The following is an 18,324-nucleotide window of genomic DNA, read 5'->3' on the forward strand; positions in this document are numbered from 1 at the left end:
TTACTTTTTATTTTCTGGTTTACTTCATCTTTTTTGAAATAAACTTTTTTTTCAATTGGAGAATAAAATACACTAAGAAAATCTTTGAGAAAAAAAAAAAGTTCATTTTTTTTTATTATAGAAGAATGGGTATAGAAACGAATTCCAAAATAGTTGAGAGTTTGAAGCAATAACTTATTAAAAGCATGAAATTATCAAAATTTGGTGGTAGTAACCTACCCTACCATAGTTCAATAAATTAAAAAAATTAGATTATGAACATGTATTTTAATTTGAGTTGATCTTGGGAAGGATCTAGTAAAGTTTAAGCCGTGCTTGATTATTATAAATAGTATGTTACATTAATCCGTAAGGTTAAGTAATCTATTAATTGACTTCCAGCCCGTTTCACTTTTCATCTTACAACAATGCTTATCCTACGCTTACATGGTAGAACATTAAAAGCCATCAAATCTATACCAAATTTAGCAGAATCCAGCAGTTTTAGAGCATAAAAATACATTGCTATAATCTATACACAACAAAACATAAGTGCATCATCTTTTTGTTTATCTGATTGTCTCCATCTGAAAAGGATAAACACAAAATTTAAGAAAACAAATTATGGTTGGAAATGTCGTAGGACTTATGAACGAAGGTTTGTTTAATAAGCTAATCCTCTTGCAGGTGCTTGGACAGATCGAGCGTTAGAAGTAGTAGAGTCAAGGTAGCATTTCTAGTAGCACCAACTCCGAACTAGATTAATTATCAATACTCGAATTACAGCAAACGAATCAGAAATAGGCTTATAGAAAAGAGATCATTTTTCAAACCCATTACTTCAACAAACACGGTCAATAGGAAAAGCATATACACCACGGACAGCCCAACCCACAATTCTAGGCATGGCTACTAAAAGCCCTTTCTACTATCAAGCTATCTATTGACATCTTAATTCGAAGCAAATGAGAATATTAACAGGCAAGGAAATAACAACCCTCTATACCTATACCTTAGAAGAGTGTGAAGTCAGAGACACGAAACTTCCACAAGCGCTCTGCCAAAAATTAGTTTTGATTCATCGCCACAAGAACACCAAAAAAACAGTAAAAAGAGATAGATTCTGAGATGATCTCTTTACACATTCCTTTCTCAACATATCAAGGATTTTTCTTTCCTCTCCTCCGGGCTCTCTCTACACTTCTGTTACTTTCGCGGAGACGTATTTCCTATTCCTAAACAAAAGAATAGAACGGATTATGGCATAATTGGTGGTTGATATAGAAGCTTAATAGATGCAATGAAAACTAAACAATTTTGAACACAATAATAATAACAAGAGAGAGACAGAGAGGGCACGCCGGCAAGCAAAAAAGATATTTGAATAACAGTAATAAACCAAGAAGAAAAACTCAACCATCTCTGTAACATACCTACTGATACCAACTCCTCCCTTCAAATTACAACTTTGATCACCTCTTCCTTCCCTTCCCTTCCCTTCCCTTCCCTTCCCTTCACTGTTATTTCTAGTCTCTGACCGGATTCCTCCATTTTAGGTCTAGTAACCACTTTGTTTTTCCTCATCATATCCAAATTCTGGTGGAGAAGCTCCAAACTCTTCGCCACCAACTTTTATTTGGACAACATTGGCTACCATCCAGAACATTCCCTGAAAGCACTCCCATTCTTTACTCAATCAGTTCCACCTTTTCTTCAATCGTCTTTACTATCATTCCAGTTTGGTACCACTTTGATACCAGATGATATGAATAGAAGAAAACCAGAAAATTACAGCCACATTCTTGGGATTTCAAGAATTAGTTCTCTCCAGTTACGATGATGCCCTCCCACCCAATAGACAAACCAAATAACTGCCAACTTACTAAAAGAACATTTTAATTTCTTTTATTTTTTCCATTTAAACTACCTAATGAGAAATACGGTAACATAATTCAAGCACATGATGCCTTTTCATTCCATGACTTATCTCCGTTAAGCCTATTGCTATTTAACTTTCTTGTCTACCATTTAATATATTAATAATATTGCCAAAACAACTAAAGCCCTTCCCAAGTCAACAACCCAAATTAAGACAATGGGGGTATGACTCCATCCATGTCAACTGTTTTTGATGCACTAAACAACAGAATTGATGAAACAATCAAAAAATCGAATTAAAACAAGCTATATATGATTTCAAGCATAACTGAAAATATTAAGCACGAAGAAAAAAAGGGTAGAGAAACTCTTTGCAAGTATCAAAGATGTGTTGGTAACATGTAGGAACAATTAAGACCTAGTCAATAAGGTGGGGCCAATACTTGCTAACAATAACTTTGTGTCATAAGATGTCAATCATGATGTAACCTCCAGCTCCAACAACCTAGACATCACCTCCAAACTTAATAGGTGCAAGTCTTTCCCCTCAATAACCCCTTCCCATAAAAATTAAAAAAAAGAAAAAAAAAAAAATCCTTCATCAACTTCTCCAAAACATTGCTAACAACACTGGACATTCGAAAAAGGGCATATAATAGGTTGGGATACCGCTAAGGACAAACTAAATAAGGGAGTCTCCCACCTTTCGAGAACAAACTCTTTTTACAAGAAGCAAGCCTTTTTGAATCTTATCGGTGACTGAATCCTAAAATGTGAGGCCCATGAGGCTATGAACTAAGGGAAGACCTAGATAAGAAGGAAATGCTCTGACCTCAGCCCACAAAGGAAGTCTAACAGTTAAAACCAAGATTTGGCACTTGCCTCAGTTAATTTTTAGATTCAAAATACCTCAAAAACTGATATGATTTGATTCAGACTCAAGAAAGCTCCCTTTTGAAACAGATTAAAAATTGTATCGTAAGCAAAATGGAGATATGCTAATGTCACCCTATCCTCCCCAACCTAAAAGCCGTCCAGAAAATTGCCCTCCACACCTTTTGAAATAGTTTTACTCAAGATGCCACCACCAATAGGAAAAGAAAGGACGAGAGAAGATCACTTTGTCTGAGACCTCAGAAGGCACTAACCCTTCCACTCGGTTTACCATTAACAAGGATGGAATAGTTTACTGTCCTAATACAGTTAAAGATTTGCTTGCACTCAAACGTTAAAGAAGGATTTTTTTTCATTATTATTAGGAAACTAAGCTTCTACTTAAATAAATTTAAGAAACCGTAGAAGAGGGGGATAGGAAATCTAAAATGCTTGCATAAAATCTAGGAAAGATGAATAGAGAATTAATTAGTAAGATTGATAAGTAGTTAACTAGGTGAGATCAAACTTCTAGAACTCATATCTTCGATTCTATTTTCCATCACATCTTTGTCTTAGTTTTCAATTTGAAAATCACAACTCAAATTCCAACATCAAGATAACTATTCAGGAAGAATTAGAATGCAATATTTAGAGAACGACTTTATCACCATTCTTAAGTTACAGAAAGATCTAACAGATATGAAGTCTAAAAGAAGGAAAACTTGATAGCAAAATAACATATACCTGACAGAAAACAGCAGCTTGATCAACATTTTGTAAGTGTATATGCAGAGCCATTCCATGGACTTCAGTACTGCAGGGTAATATACCATCCATAAATTTGGAATGCTAAAATTGTCTTTGAATAAATAATTTCATCATAAACAGCATACTTTTTCTGAAAGATTTTCCTGTTGGTTCAACAAATTTTGGTCAGAAGATATGTCAGCGTTCTTCTGTTTATAAGTTGTAACTTCAATGACATGAATGTCTGTATTTACAATAACAACTTCAGCCTCCTTGACACTTTTTTGGTTTTCTGTGGATGACACAAATGCCTTAAGATCCTCCGGCACATTCATCTGGGTTGCTTCTTCACTGAAATCAATCATTCACTTCAAAGTAAGTTATAAGACTTTCCAAATTACCATTAGATGAACTAGAGATATTGAGACACTATAGGGAGAATAAGAACTAAAGATCAACAGAAAATGAAGAAATTTCCTCTGACAAGACAGAAAAGACATACGGGCAACTAGGATCATCTTCCGCAGGGATCACAAAAATTTCTTGTTGTCTCTGTTTCTTATTGTTATTTTCTAACTCCAATGGTCCCAGGGAGTCGGTATGAGTTATGTTGGTAGCGCTCCTTTTCCTTCCAGCCAAAAGCCTACTATCAGACAATGTAACATCATTTACAATCTCAGATTCCAGAACAGGTACTCCTTTCATGTCCTTTCCTGCAGGGGGTATTTCAACAATAACTTTTGGTTCTTCATTAGCACATTTCACATCCTGCCAGTCGGCAATAGTTCTTTGAGACTTTCCCTTACCCCTCTCCATCTCAAAATCCTGAGACTGAAAAAGTTGTCCAGGAATTGAGCTTGATTTGTCAGCCTGACTTATCCGTTTTTCATCAGGATCCCTTATAAACGGCCTCTCTCTTTCAGGAGATGGCTTGAATATCAACTCAGAGCAACGTTTAATCCATGAGAAACGAGTAGAAGTAGGATGTGAATCACCATCTAATTTGAGCGTAGATGGGGACTCAAAGCCATTAGTGATCTTTTGAGTATCTGTCTGGTGCTGTGAATTCAAATCAGCATCTCTAACAAGTCCCCGCTGCTTCAGACGTCTTCTTGGAGAACTTATTGGCTGAGCAGGTTCCAAATCAGATTGGCTCATCTCAGCCACAGCCATGTTATCCAAAGCAACTTTCAGATTCTCAAATTTCTTTAGGCGTTCAATCTCAGCAAGAATTTCCTCCCTGTCAGCATGCAACAACTCCCTCTGCTTTTCTAGTTTCTCCCTTTGAACCTTGAGTTCCTCAATGGAAGTGTTCAGTTCAGCCCATTCTTTATTTCTTCTTTCACGATCTAACTTAATCTCCAGTCTCTCAGTTTCAAGCTTTTTTGTTTCTAATGCAACCTCTTCCAAATCCTTAGTTGCTTTGTCTTTGAGGAAGCTAATTTTCTCCAGTTCATTCTTCTTTTCTTGCTCAAAGTTTTTCAATTTTTCCCTCAAATGGCTCTCTAATTCTTCACGCCTCTGCTCAAGACAATTCTCAAGCTCCTTCTTCTGTGCCTCAACATCCATTAGCAAATCTTTACGTTCTTGCTGCATTTTATTCAACCACTCAGAACGTTCACGTGTCATCTTGTTCAAGAATTCCTCTCGCTCACGAGAAAGAGTCTCCATATCACTTTTGAATTGATCTCGCATTACATCCCTCTCCAATCTAAGGCTATCACGTTCATCTTCGATAAACTTGGACATAGCTAACCGCTCTGCAGCTAGAATCTCAGCTTGCTTCCGCAGCTCCTCTCTTTTTTCATCAATCGTCTCCCACTCAGCTTCAAATTTGGCCTTCTCGACCATCAACTTATCTGCCTCATCCATCAATTCCAGTTTCTGAACTCTGATCGAATCAAGTTCTTCTTTAAGCTTCATCTCTAGTCGGGATAAATCATTTGTTTCACTCCTAATGGTTTCAAGCTCGTCCTTCGCACAATCAACTTGTTTCCTTCTGTCTTCCAGAGAATCAATGGAGTGTTGAAGCTCTAGCTTCATTTTAGAGCACTCATCTTTCTCTTTTTGCAGGAGTGCTTTATTAAGTTCATGCTCCTGCTCAGCAGCCTTCAGGTTCTTCTCTTTCTCATCAAGAAACTTAGATAATTCCTCTACCTCCTTCTCCTTTGTTACCAATGATCTAGATTGAACCTCCAAATCATGTTCCTTTTCCAAGAGTTGCTCACCCCACTGTTTAAGGTCCAACTCTCTCAACTCCCAAGCACGTTTCTTGCCTTCAATTTCATCTTCAACTGCTTTCTGCTTAACTTGCAGCTCAGCATCAAAGTCTGATATCTTTGTTCTCAAAGTACTTTCATGGTTTGCAACAACTTTTTGAATTTCATTCTGCATAACTCGTCGAGAGGAGAATTAAAATGTAATGAGTGCCTCAAAAAGTACGTCATTTACATAAAATGAAGCAGGGTGCACTCCAGGCAGAAAAAATAATAATACAATCCTTAAGGTGCGAGTAAAATTAATAAGATGAACCATATGTTGCATAAGTACAGCTAGAAATAGGTTGAAGAAACTCACAGATTCCTTTGTCACAATTTTTTCCTGTAAAATAAGTAGCTCTTGCTCTCTCCTGTTCAGCAAAATTTCCATTCTATTGACGGCCTGAAAACCAGAAGGTGAACCAATTATATTTTCAGGACAAAGCACACAAGTATTTCCAGAATATTATCCTAGCCAAAATAAGAAGAGAAAAAAATTAACCTCCTCTCTCTTAGATAAAGACACTTCTGTGAGTTGCAACTTGGACTTCTCATCATGAATTGCTCTGCGCTCATTCTCTATGTTAGCTCTGGACTCCTCCAACTCTTTTTCAAATCGATTTAGCTCTCGAGACTTGCTTAATATATATTCCTCCCGCTGATTAAGCAAAGCTTGTCCATCAAGTAATCTCTCATGTTCCTGCTGCAACCCTTTCTGTCTTTCACTTAAAGATTGCCTCTCAAGCACAATCTCCTCCCCTTTCTTATCACAACTAAAAAAAGGAATATATATTATTATTTATTTCTATAATGTTTATAAATCTAAGAACAATAACTATTGATCCACCAAAGCAAAAGAAAAAAAGTATATGTCATAACATCTAGTGCATATCGTTTGTGTGCGCTGCTACAACTCATCAGTGGGCATCTGGATTTGTCATTACATGCGAAATTAAAGTTGTGCATCTCACAGATGACCATAAAGCTACAATATCGTAACTTCATAATCTGGCCACTACTCAATCAGATTAGGGGAAAGAAAAGACCATTAACTGAAATAGTAAAGTTCTTTGAATCAATGTAATTAAGGTTACGGTTTGAAAGATCTTCAATGAAAAGGATGCTGTTTGGATGAAGCCTTTAAGAATGCTAAGTTTTNTCTCTCCTTCATACTAATTTCTTGTGTCCTTTTTCCCCTCATTTACACAAAATACCTGTAAGAAGTAAAGTTTACATTTTAAAATAAAGGTTTCACAGAAGAAAACAAAGATGACCAAAAATCATCATCATCATTGTTCTTGTCTCAAAGAAACTGCCACCACTAAATTCAAAAGCAAAGGACCAGTGGTCAAAGTTCATAAATCATAGATCATACAGAGAACCAAATCATTCCTTTTAAAATGAAAATGAGAAAACACATAAAATACAATAATAAAATTGAATAAAAGAGAGCAGAAAGCATACTCAGACTTGAAACATGCCATACGTCTCCTTAGGTCATCTTCCCGTGCCTCAACTTCCTGGAGCTTTCTTTCTGCAGCACGATTACACCGGTTAGCTTCCGCCTGTAAAGATTCTGCTGCATGTAGTTTGGCTTCAGCCTCAATAATTTTTTTTTGAGCATCCTCCATCATAATGCGTGCTTCAGTCAATCTACTCTCAGCTGCAACCTTGGATTCAGCAGATTCTAGACGCATTTCGTGCAAAGCCTTCTCAAGCTATATGACAAAGTAGAAAATTACAAGCAGATAAATACAATGCATAGTCAAGAAACCTCATTTACGTACAAAAACTTACACTTGAAATACACTCTTCCTTGATACCAATAGCCTTCTTCAAACTGTCCTCCCGTTTCTTTGCTTCAGTTAAAGCCGACAAGGGGGCAGCCTGGTCACGCCTACAAAGTAATTCAGCTGTCTCAGCTTTGTTTTTCATCTGCTCATAATCTGAAGCCAACTCCTTCCTTTCTAGTATGAGAAGGCCCATATGGTGTTGGTGGTCAAATATCTAACAATAAAATTAGTTTAGTAGGAAAAAATGGAAAATTTATTGGTAAATACAAAAACCAAAGCTTCTTAAATTTAAAAAGATACATGCCCACCAGAAGAAAGACCAATTCAAAACTTCACATCTACTCATAAGGATAACTTTATATAACAAAGGGTACAGAGTTGGACTAATTCAAGACGACCAACATTACGGGAATATTAATAGCATTATACACATTAGTCCTACGCCACAGAAATGTTATTCATCGTTGTCAGAAAGCCCACTGACAGAAAAGAGAGGACAAAGGTCCAGGCACACTACAAACTGTGCAAGTGGAACTACAAGGAACTAACTTCGACGTCTAAAAGTTTCCACCCTGAGATAGCAGATACAAGTCGATAAAGCAAATAGAGAACCCTATCCTATTAAATTAAACCATGAAACAAATGACTAATAGATATAATTCAAATTCAGAACATCTACTTTAAAAGAGAGAAAAAAAAAATTGGTCACTCTAAGAGATTAATTGCCCATGTGTATTGCCCTGAAAAAGGATAGAATCCTGTTTTTAAAAAAAGTTGAAGAAAATACAGAAAAACGGATACCAGATACTTGTAAAGTTCATGATTGTGAGTGTATGAATCTTTTTTCATCCTTTTTTTTAATACACTACAAAAAAACAGTTAAATTTCCAGGTCAAAAAGGCAGTTAAATAGAACGATAGAAACGAACCCACCTATCTGTGATGAGATGTTACCTAATGATTAATATATGTAAGCGAAGTTAAACTTACACTATCAATGAGAAGTCAATCAAATCTAGGCACCAATTAAACAATCGTGAATTTCATAAAACAACTTAAAAGAACACATGCATGAATTTTTTGAGATATTACACCGAATTCATAATTTTTGAGCTCAAAAAATTCAAGTGCAGACATATAGCAACCGGACATTATTAAATTTTGATATCATCATAGATTTGGACAGACTCTTTAAAACGAAATTGAGATAGAATAAGAAAATAGAAGTTACAAAAATGGTACTCGTCCACCTAACCTCCTACGATATTTTCTAAGTTTCATTTTTTAGTTTTAAATATTAATAAGAAAATGAATCATTTATTTCAATGCGGTTACACAACTGACAGAATTGATTTAGACGTTATGCACCCAAAGTGCATCCGCAGAATTACAAGGAATTAGTAATTAATACAAAATGAGAGTGGGTAAACTAAATGTAAATAATCAAACTAACTGAAGAAGACAAACCTCAGCTTCGAGCTTAGCTATATAAGCAATAAGCGCAGCTTTATCCCTACGTTTAATGGATTCCTCGTCGAGGCCGGCATCTTTCAGACGCCTCCAGATAGCTTCATCGGCAAGTGGGGTTTGCAAAACCCTAGAACCAGGTGTCAGAGACAAACCCTTGCCGGAATTCAAAGTAACTCCGGCGGACAGCGGACTCGCCATTTCGGAGTCCGAATTGGAAAAGGAAACAAGCCCTAAAACACTCAAATCTCCTCAATCCGACACTCAGCCACGACCGATCTTTGTAGAAGAAGCTTACTTTCGCTTTCTCTTCTCACTCCCTCTCCGAAGTGGGAAGCATGATCTACTTCCTTCCACCGTCGTCTACTTTCTTTCGCTCTGAATCGCTTTTACTTTTTACTCTCTCAGTCTTCGTCAGCTAGGAGAGCATAATTCGCACAATACTGGGAAAACCAAGTCAGCGGACAGTAAAAAAAGAGATGAAATCTACGACGCCGTTTTAGCGTTAAATTAATTCAACGATTTTTGGCTTTTATATTCGCATTTGCTTCTGAGATTAACGGCTTCATTATAATTTAACATATTTGATTCTGAGGTTAATGGCTTGATTACAATTTAAACTAAGGTAAATCTAATCGAACATTCGTGAAAATCTCAGTGGGCTGTCAGGTGGAGGGAAGGAATGAAATTGAGAGCGACAGTCTACCTCCCACGTCATGTCGTTTAGCGATTTAAACACTTAAATTGGGCCATCAGTTAAGTACGGCCCAATATTGCAACTGCCGAGAAGCCCAACGCTCATTTATGGAATTTACCGTTTAATCGTTCATGGACATTTAACAACCTTCCAAGTTTGTTGCATGACATTAGGAGTACTATTAGGCAACTTGTTTTTTTACTTTTTTATTTAAATAATATTTCCTATTTATAGTTTCAAAATTTTCATTTCCATAAAGTGAGGTTTTTAATCTCTATTTAAATATTCGCCACTGTATCCACTTCTATCCCAGGCCCAAGTAAGCCCAATCCAAAAGGCGTAAGACGGGCCTGAAGGCCCATCCCCATATAGAGATGAGATTATCTCGATCGATTTACCACTACTGTTCCGTACAGCTCCGTGGGGGCAACCCATAGTGGGCAGTGGGCAGTGGGCAGTGGGCAGTGGGCAGTGGGCAGTGAGCAGAGCAATCAATCCATTTGCCGTTTGAAAAAAGCATCGAAAATAATTTGTTTATTTTTTAATAAAGAAAAAGAAACCGACTCCATTGAATTTAAAATCTGAGATTGGGCAGAATCCAAGGAGACTGGATGATTTAAGGCCCACTTTTTCTTTCACACAGGATAAGATTCTTATACTCAATTACTCATTCCAATTTGTTATGATAGAGAACAATAATGCATTCTACCGTATTTATCTTTTATTTTTCTTAAATATTATGACTTTTAATTTGTTTCTCAATATACAATAATTTCAGTACATTTATTATCAAATAAACCATATTAATGCTTATATGATTTATTACAAGATTTCAGGGAAAATCTAAATGGATGAATGGACGGACAGGATTGAAGATTATGGATGTGGGGCCAACTTCACGTGCGTGTCGTGTGAGCTTTTTGGTGGAGAATTTGCGTGCCCCCCACTTCCCATCTCTTTATTAGGTTAAATTTTAGTTTTAATCTCCCAACTTTCTTTCATTTTTATAAAATATATTTCATGTTTAAACTTTCGTTATTTTTTTTTTTTTTTTTTTAATCAAAGTCACGTAACATTCGATTCTATGAACGTGGTAATGAGTGGCTTTTGAATTTACAATTTGTTGTTTTTGAAAAGGATATTTGAATAGGCTAATATATTCATAAATCTTAATATATTATTCGCTATTTTAATATATTAAGAGTCTCTTACTTATAATTTTCCTCCAAAAACTATTAAAAAAAATTGTAAAAAACTTAATTTGAAATTGAAAACATATAGAAAGAATATGCTTATGGGACTTTTCTCCACGTGTTTTATATCTTTTTCAACAGTATTGTGGCTCCACGTCTTGTCAACTCATTTTATTTTTATTCCACCTAATATTCAAAATTGTAATTCAACTTTTTAAAAAGCAAAAGTAAATATAATTAATAACATATTGCAATTTATTCTCATCATTGAAATAAAGAATAATGCTCGGTTTAAAAATGATTTGCTATTAAGTCAAACGGAAATATCATTATAAAAATATCAACATTAGAGGAATATTTCTTTATTTTAATTTCCAACACAAATGTCATACATTTTTCTACGGTAAAAAAATGAAATGGAATATTGCCTTTTATGTTTCAACACAGTAATTGAGATTGTAAAGAAATTATCCCTTGTTCTTATCTTCATAGTATTACAACGATTTAAAATAAATTTAACGTCCAATTACTTTTTAAAAATTATATTTAAAATTCTATAATCTAAATTAATCAAATATTGATGGAAAAGAAATCCATATTTGATTTGTGTTTTCATAATGGGAAAATATCTACGTAGCTCTCAGTACTGGTCTTCCAACATTTAAATTGGCGACAAATATACATAAAACAGGGGACGCGATAATATGAAATGAACCCCCGAGGGATCGACACGTGGAAATTGAATATAACAGTTAAAACAGAATATTCAGCCCAATTAAAAATCCGTCCATCCAAAAACACTGTTTGATATGATTTGACACGTTAACTGGAATCAATTCTTTTATAATTTTTAAAAAGTTGCGAAATTCAAATAATTTAAAATTATATCAAAATCAGAGCCAACCCTAAAGCGAACCCGCGTGCGACACTTTAAGCAACCAAAAAACTTCCAACTGTTTCTGCCGGCAACCACGAGTCTCCAACTACCCCTTTGTTTATTTTATTAATAATTACTATTGTTTTTGTTATTACTTTTATATCCCTCCATCCCGCCCACGTGTCAGCACGTGAGCTTCATGCGTGCACTGTACCCTCACCAAAGTTGTTGCGTGCGCACGACACCTCTCTCTCTTAGTCTCTGATACAAACCCGGTGGGCCGCTGACGTGGCTCTTTGCTTTTAACTACTTTCAAACGCAAGCACGCTCTGTGTGAATGGGAAAAGCCTTTTCACTCCCATCTCCCTTTCCGAACAATCCTTCCATAACAATTATTTGGTTCTTTTATTTAGTATTAATAAAAAATCTAATTATTTGGTTCTTTATTTTTTTTCTTTAAGGTTTTATCCATTTGAAAAAATGTTGTCCACCTTTATAAAAAATGTTTCTTTCACCTCTCCAATTATTAAAAACATGTGATCTCACATTATTCATCCAAATGATTTGTTACTCGGGAATAGAGATAAGGTAAAAATGAGAAGATGATTACAGAAAACGACAGTGGGAAGGAGAGGGGGTTCATTTGTCTGATATCTTAATTAAACAAACTTACTTTCCACCCCCACCCTCAAAATAATCAAACAATAATGACATCATATTGGGGTGACTAGACTTATGTTTGCCCAATTAATGCTTTATATTATCTTCTTTCCACGCATTCATATCTACCCCTAGATGGTGACATTTTTCTTTTTCGCAATTTGCTTACATCTATCCTCTAATTAGTCAGGATTCATTTTTAATTCATATTAAAAAAAAAAAAAAAACATTCAACCTTATATAACGTAAATTAATTATAAAAACATTCATTATCGAATAAAAGAAAGGTGGTGGTGGTGAATGAAACATCTGTAGGGTTGAAAATAAATGTATACATTTATTATTCCGAAAGAGAGTATCAAGATCTAACCGAACATAGTGTTAATAATTTAGAGAGAGGTTGAGAGAGAAATGTGATGGATTTGCCTACGTTTGAGACAAGAGGCGAGTACGGTCGGATGGGGGAAGTAGAAGTAGAAGAAGAAGAAGATGGAAGACGTTATCCAGATTCTGTTATTTAATTAATTTATTTTTAGTTCCATTATTATTGGCAAGTTGTAAGCTCCACAATGAAACGCCAGCGAATCAAATGCCCATCCCAACAAAATCATGGGTGGGCCGCAACTGTCTTATACTCCACACACTCTCCATTTTTATTATTTATTTTTTATCACTCTATTGACACGTCTCTATTTATTTTTATTTTATTTTTTCCGCTTAAACAAATAGCATGAATCTACATTACTCCACGGGAGCGACCGAGCTGGTTTACTTAATTTAGGACCCCAACCATAATTTGTGACTTTATATGTTGTCCGAATGTTTAGGCATAAATGTGAATTAAAGAAGGCAAAATGAAGAAATGGTGTTTGGTTTTTTCTTATTCTTATTTTTAAAAAGGGAAAGAAAATGTTTATATTATTTTCATTATCTCATATTTAAAAAAGAAAAAAGAAAAAAAGATAGTAAAGTAGGTCGAAAGTCCACTCGAGCAACTACTTTGTAGTGAGGTAAAGGTGTGGATTCTTTGTTGTTGATGAATCATATTCTAGCATCATTATAACTCTTTGAACAAAATTCCAATGTTGTCGTCTACCAACTTTTCTCTCTCTAATCTCTTTCCTTTATTTATTTTTTTTTTCTTAAAGCTCCCACGACACAACACAACCCAAAACAAAAAAAAAGTATCATAATTATTTGTTCCAATAATGTTACCCTACTCTCCTCTTAGTGCCCATCTCTTTCTAGCCAATCCTTTTGCACTCTACTCCTCCTCATCTTCTTTTTCATTCAAATTATTTATTTTTCTAAACTCATCAATTTTTCTTTTCCTTTCTTTTACCGGTGGATTTCGTTTTGTCAATAAAATAATAATAATCACAAGAACATAGGGAGGTCGAGATGCATGGAATTGTGTAGATATTGGGCAACACATGGTGACATAGTGATGGACGGGCATATTGCAGCGACATCAAAGGGTGAGAGAGGTATAGATAGAGATAGACAGGCCATGTGGTGAAGGAAGCCTACTTCATACTGCCGCTTAAGTGCTTTCAATAAAAAGGCATCCACCAAAAGGGAACATTCCAGACCCAATTCCAATTATAAACCCATTTCCAAGATTAACACATCCAAATAATAAAAAAAGGAAATTTAAAATATTAAGTTACACGTAGAGATAAATGTTTTATTTTGGATTTATTTGGTGTTGGGTATAATAATGAGAGGGGATATCAATAGTGGGGTACATATGGTCAACCTATGTAAGTAGCGAGGTAGAAGGAGCATTTCCATCCAATGCCAAAGATTCGTCTGTCTCTTCATTCTTTGCTTTCATTATTAATCCACGCATCGCCCCACCAGCAGCACCAACCCATTCTCCTCTTCTTAAACCCCATCCCCCTCCACTCCTCAAAATCCCACACCAAAACTTTCTTTACTCATATACCCAGATGGGTTTTGATGATCTTTCTAATACAGGCCTTCTACTGGGTTTGGGATTACCGCTTCCCTCCAATCCCGCTCTTCTTTCTCACAAACCCAAGAAGCCAGTAGATTTATTCTCTTTTCCCGCCCCCGAATCCGAGCCCTCCTTGACTTTGGGCCTTTCCACACCCGAGACTTACCCGCTACCTGCCCCTGAAACGGCTGATTCATGTCGTCAACCCTCGCCTCACAGTGCGATTTCTTCCTTCTCCGGCGGCAGAGTGAAGCGTGAAAGAGACGTTTCCGGTGAAGATATTGAAGAAGAGAAAGCTTGTTCTCGAGTCAGTGATGAAGATGAAGATGGTTCTATTGCTAGAAAAAAGCTTAGGCTAACTAAAGAACAATCTGCCCTCTTGGAGGACAGCTTCAAACTCCATAGCACCCTCAACCCTGTATGTACTCTTCTTCAATTAACTACTCTTTTCCGATTTATTTTATTTGCTACTTAACCTTCTTCTAATCTAATCTTATCTAATCTAATCTAATCTAATCTAATCTAAATTTGGGGTTGATTTAATTACAGAAGCAAAAGCAGGCCTTAGCCAGAGAGTTAAATCTCCGGCCTCGACAAGTTGAAGTTTGGTTCCAGAACAGGAGAGCCAGGTAATTAAAATTAATTAAAATTAATCTCTTTCCCCAAAATTAAATTACGCGATTTGGAATCAGATCAAATAAACTAAATCAGGGGAGATTGAATTTGCAGGACAAAGCTGAAGCAAACAGAGGTAGATTGCGAGTTTCTAAAGAGATGCTGCGAAACACTAACAGACGAAAACAGGAAGCTGCAAAAAGAGCTGCAAGAACTGAAAGCCCTGAAACTAGCGCAGCCCCTGATTATGCAAATGCCAGCGGCGACACTCACCATGTGCCCCTCCTGCGAGCGAACCGGTGGTGGAGCCACCGCCGTTAACGCCGACGGCAATTCCAAGAGCCCATTTTCGATGGCTCTCATGCCCCGGTTTGACAAAGCCTTCACCAAGCCTTCTGCTGCTTGCTAATTAATGAAACACGAAAATCCCCAGAAACCCAGGATTTTTTGGTTGGGGCCTCGTTTAGTTCTCTATAGTTGGATCTATTAAAAAAAAAAAAAAAAAGTCCAATTAAATTAGTTTAATTTGTAGAAAGAAAACTATAGTACTTACTAATCCAATTATTATGTCTCCTTATTTGATTTCATATGTTTGTACATAAAGTAAATTAATATTATTAATGAAGAAATTATTCCCCTCTCTCCAATTTCATCCTATATTTCCTTTTATTTCGTTGATTTAAAGTGTTATGACGAAGAACAACACTAAAGCAAATCTTATAAAATTATAATGCGTGATTTTAGTATGATAATTAATGGGTTAGGTCGTATTGGATTTGGATTAGGAAAGACTTGAATTTAAACCTCAATCATATATAATATTTATTGTCATTGAAGAAGTCAAGCATTCCCATTGCCATTAAGAAAAAAAAATAAAAATAATAAAAAAATGGAAAAGGAAAGTGTATTTAGTCAAGCGGGGTGGCTTATGAGTAGATATGAAGATTTGATGTGATGATTAAGAGAGAGAAAGAGGCGTGTAAAGTAAGTAATAAATACAAAAATTGACATGGAAAGCAAATATAATAATGCAATATGGAATTAAAAGAAAAAGATGATAAATATATTATAGTCACGTGACATGCTTTTGGGCTTTTTTTTCCCGGCCCACTAACAGATGGCTGTTTCGTGCCACGAGACCCAGTTTCCTGGAAACTTCCAATTTAGAAATTTGAAGGCGCCACGTAGGAAAGTGACACGAAATACCATTTTTCTGAGTACGCTCAGGTTGAATTCAATGCCATTAATCCTTTACTCGTTCTACCCATGTGTCGAATTTCCAAGAACAATCATAAAACTTGGCACCCAAGTTAATATAAACATGGCATGTCATTTTTAGAAAAACGATTTAAATGGGCCATGCTGATATGATCTACGATTGCTTGGTAATTAAGCAACGAAGTGGGATCCTACTACAACTCCAAAGTAAATGCTACTTGGAAGCTAGTGAGATCAAATTTTGATTTAACAAAAAGAAATATAATTTTACTTTTTCTATAATTCATGGGCTTTCGAGCTGGGCCGGGCCTATATACCTCCGAAGCCCAATTATATTTTTCAAAAAAATGTTAATAAATAAACATATTGTCAAATACATTTTCATCGACATCAATTAAAATTTCTATTTTGGGATGTTAGCAGACAGCGCCCTAAATTTCTCACCAGACACGGATGCAAACTTCAATTACGAGCACTCCCCACGTCCCCACATAATTAAGTTCTTCAGTGAAGGACATGTTTGGATTCATCCATGAAAACTGCCCAACAATAATGATCAAATTCGGTGTCCTTCTCCCCCCTTCATCATAATTCCCCACACCGAATTAAACACTAATCCGGTAATGCATTCCGGCGGAAGCCACTTCAACGACCGTATACCATGTCGTTCAAACGAACCCATTTGTTTCTTTTGGTTGAGGACGAGTTGAATGGCGGTTCCGGCGCGGAGTTGACTGATCTGGGCCTAGGAATCTTAGAGAAATGTGGCCGGGCGGGCGGGCGGGCGGCGACGGTAATAGATAGTACGAGAAGAGTGACAACAGAGGAAGCAGTTGCTTGTTTCAAGGAGAGGGTACGATGTAGTGCCATCAGTGTGTTAATTTGACAAGGAAGGATGAAAACTGTGGGGCTATAGATAGCTGCATGATGTGCAAATATGAATCACGAGNTTTTTTTTTTTTTTTTTTTTTTTTTTTTTTTTTTTTTTTTTCGTTTGTTTTTTATTAGACATTTGCGGTTGCATTGATGTGTGTACTTTAATATATTCCGAGACATTGATTGGTAGTCCCAGAATTATAATTTATCATATACATTGAGCTAATTGGAATTTAAGGCCGTAGATCCAAGGCAATGGATTGAAGCATTTGAAGCTGTGGCATTAGGTGGTTTGAGTTAAAGCAGCGAAACTGAGTCACAATGATGAAGAGAAAATTATGGGAGTATTGAGTGATTATTAGGTTGTGAGCTTGGTGTAAAGGAGGGCCCTTGGAATTAAGTCCAAAGATATGGAAGATATTCTATTCTTATGGACGTCAATATCACTGTTGGTTCCTTTTCCTTTAGAACCAGCTTTGTTAAAAGATTTACAAATTCCCATACCCCAACCGTTTTTCTCACTTCCCCTTTCGACACAAAATTCAAATTGATGTTTGACGTCACGATTATGTCATTAGGGTTGAGCGTGCACGATTATTATACAAAAAAGTAATAATACCTTCTATTTATTTTAAGTGACGTTGATTCACGATTATGGTTGGTGGTCCTGGTCGTCTTCTAGTTGAACATGCCAAACACGTTCCAATATTTAAGTTAGTACTAAGTCTAAGTGTGAAACTGAGTTGGACATAGTAAAATTGTACGTCTTTGAAGGTAAGGATGTCTCCTTATCTACACTACTTTTGTAATAGTCTAAGCCCACTATTAGTATCCTATACTCTTATTTCTATCAACAGTCCAAATTCCATATCGTTTGGGGTCTGCTAGCGAGGACGTTGGGTTTTCAAGGGGAATGGATCGTGAGATCCCACATCGATTGGAGGGGAAGCCTAGGAGGGAAAGCCCACTGCTAGTAGTCTATTGTCCGTTTTGGTCTACCACTAACAATTATTGTTCATTATTGTTCGTTTTAGGTTATTACGTATGAATTAGTCTCATTATATATTTTTTTTTTTTTGGTGAATTGAAAGATAAATATAGGAAGGGAAAGGCAAATTTTATAATTGATTGGGCTGTTTGAAGTGTAAAGCCCAAATAATGTAAGGAAAGGAGCAATAATTATAGTTTTGGAGGGAGGGCATGTGATGTGTGGAAGCAATTGACAAATGAC

At 36.1% G+C, this 18,324-nt stretch overlaps 2 protein-coding genes across 2 annotated transcripts; one reads left to right on the top strand and one right to left on the bottom strand.

Annotated features, from left to right (window-relative positions):
* Window positions 1–719: 719 nt before the first annotated feature.
* Window positions 720–9,480, bottom strand: LOC111803157 (protein CROWDED NUCLEI 4-like). Its single transcript, XM_023687443.1, has 9 exons — window positions 8,998–9,480; window positions 7,536–7,745; window positions 7,203–7,456; window positions 6,241–6,511; window positions 6,058–6,141; window positions 3,983–5,868; window positions 3,627–3,831; window positions 3,478–3,547; window positions 720–1,214 (listed from the first exon to the last, which is right to left on the bottom strand). The coding sequence occupies exons 1-8, from the start codon at window positions 9,196–9,198 to the stop codon at window positions 3,542–3,544; spliced, it is 3,117 nt and encodes a 1,038-aa protein (XP_023543211.1). The 5' UTR covers window positions 9,199–9,480; the 3' UTR covers window positions 720–1,214; window positions 3,478–3,541.
* A 4,712-nt stretch (window positions 9,481–14,192) lies between these two features.
* On the top strand, window positions 14,193–15,646 carry LOC111803035 (homeobox-leucine zipper protein HAT22). Its single transcript, XM_023687284.1, has 3 exons — window positions 14,193–14,802; window positions 14,934–15,013; window positions 15,114–15,646. The coding sequence occupies exons 1-3, from the start codon at window positions 14,377–14,379 to the stop codon at window positions 15,406–15,408; spliced, it is 801 nt and encodes a 266-aa protein (XP_023543052.1). The 5' UTR covers window positions 14,193–14,376; the 3' UTR covers window positions 15,409–15,646.
* The last annotated feature ends 2,678 nt before the right edge of the window (window positions 15,647–18,324 follow it).

Source organism: Cucurbita pepo, chromosome LG10 (assembly GCF_002806865.2).
Source record: "Cucurbita pepo subsp. pepo cultivar mu-cu-16 chromosome LG10, ASM280686v2, whole genome shotgun sequence".
Classification (NCBI taxonomy): Eukaryota; Viridiplantae; Streptophyta; class Magnoliopsida; order Cucurbitales; family Cucurbitaceae; genus Cucurbita; species Cucurbita pepo.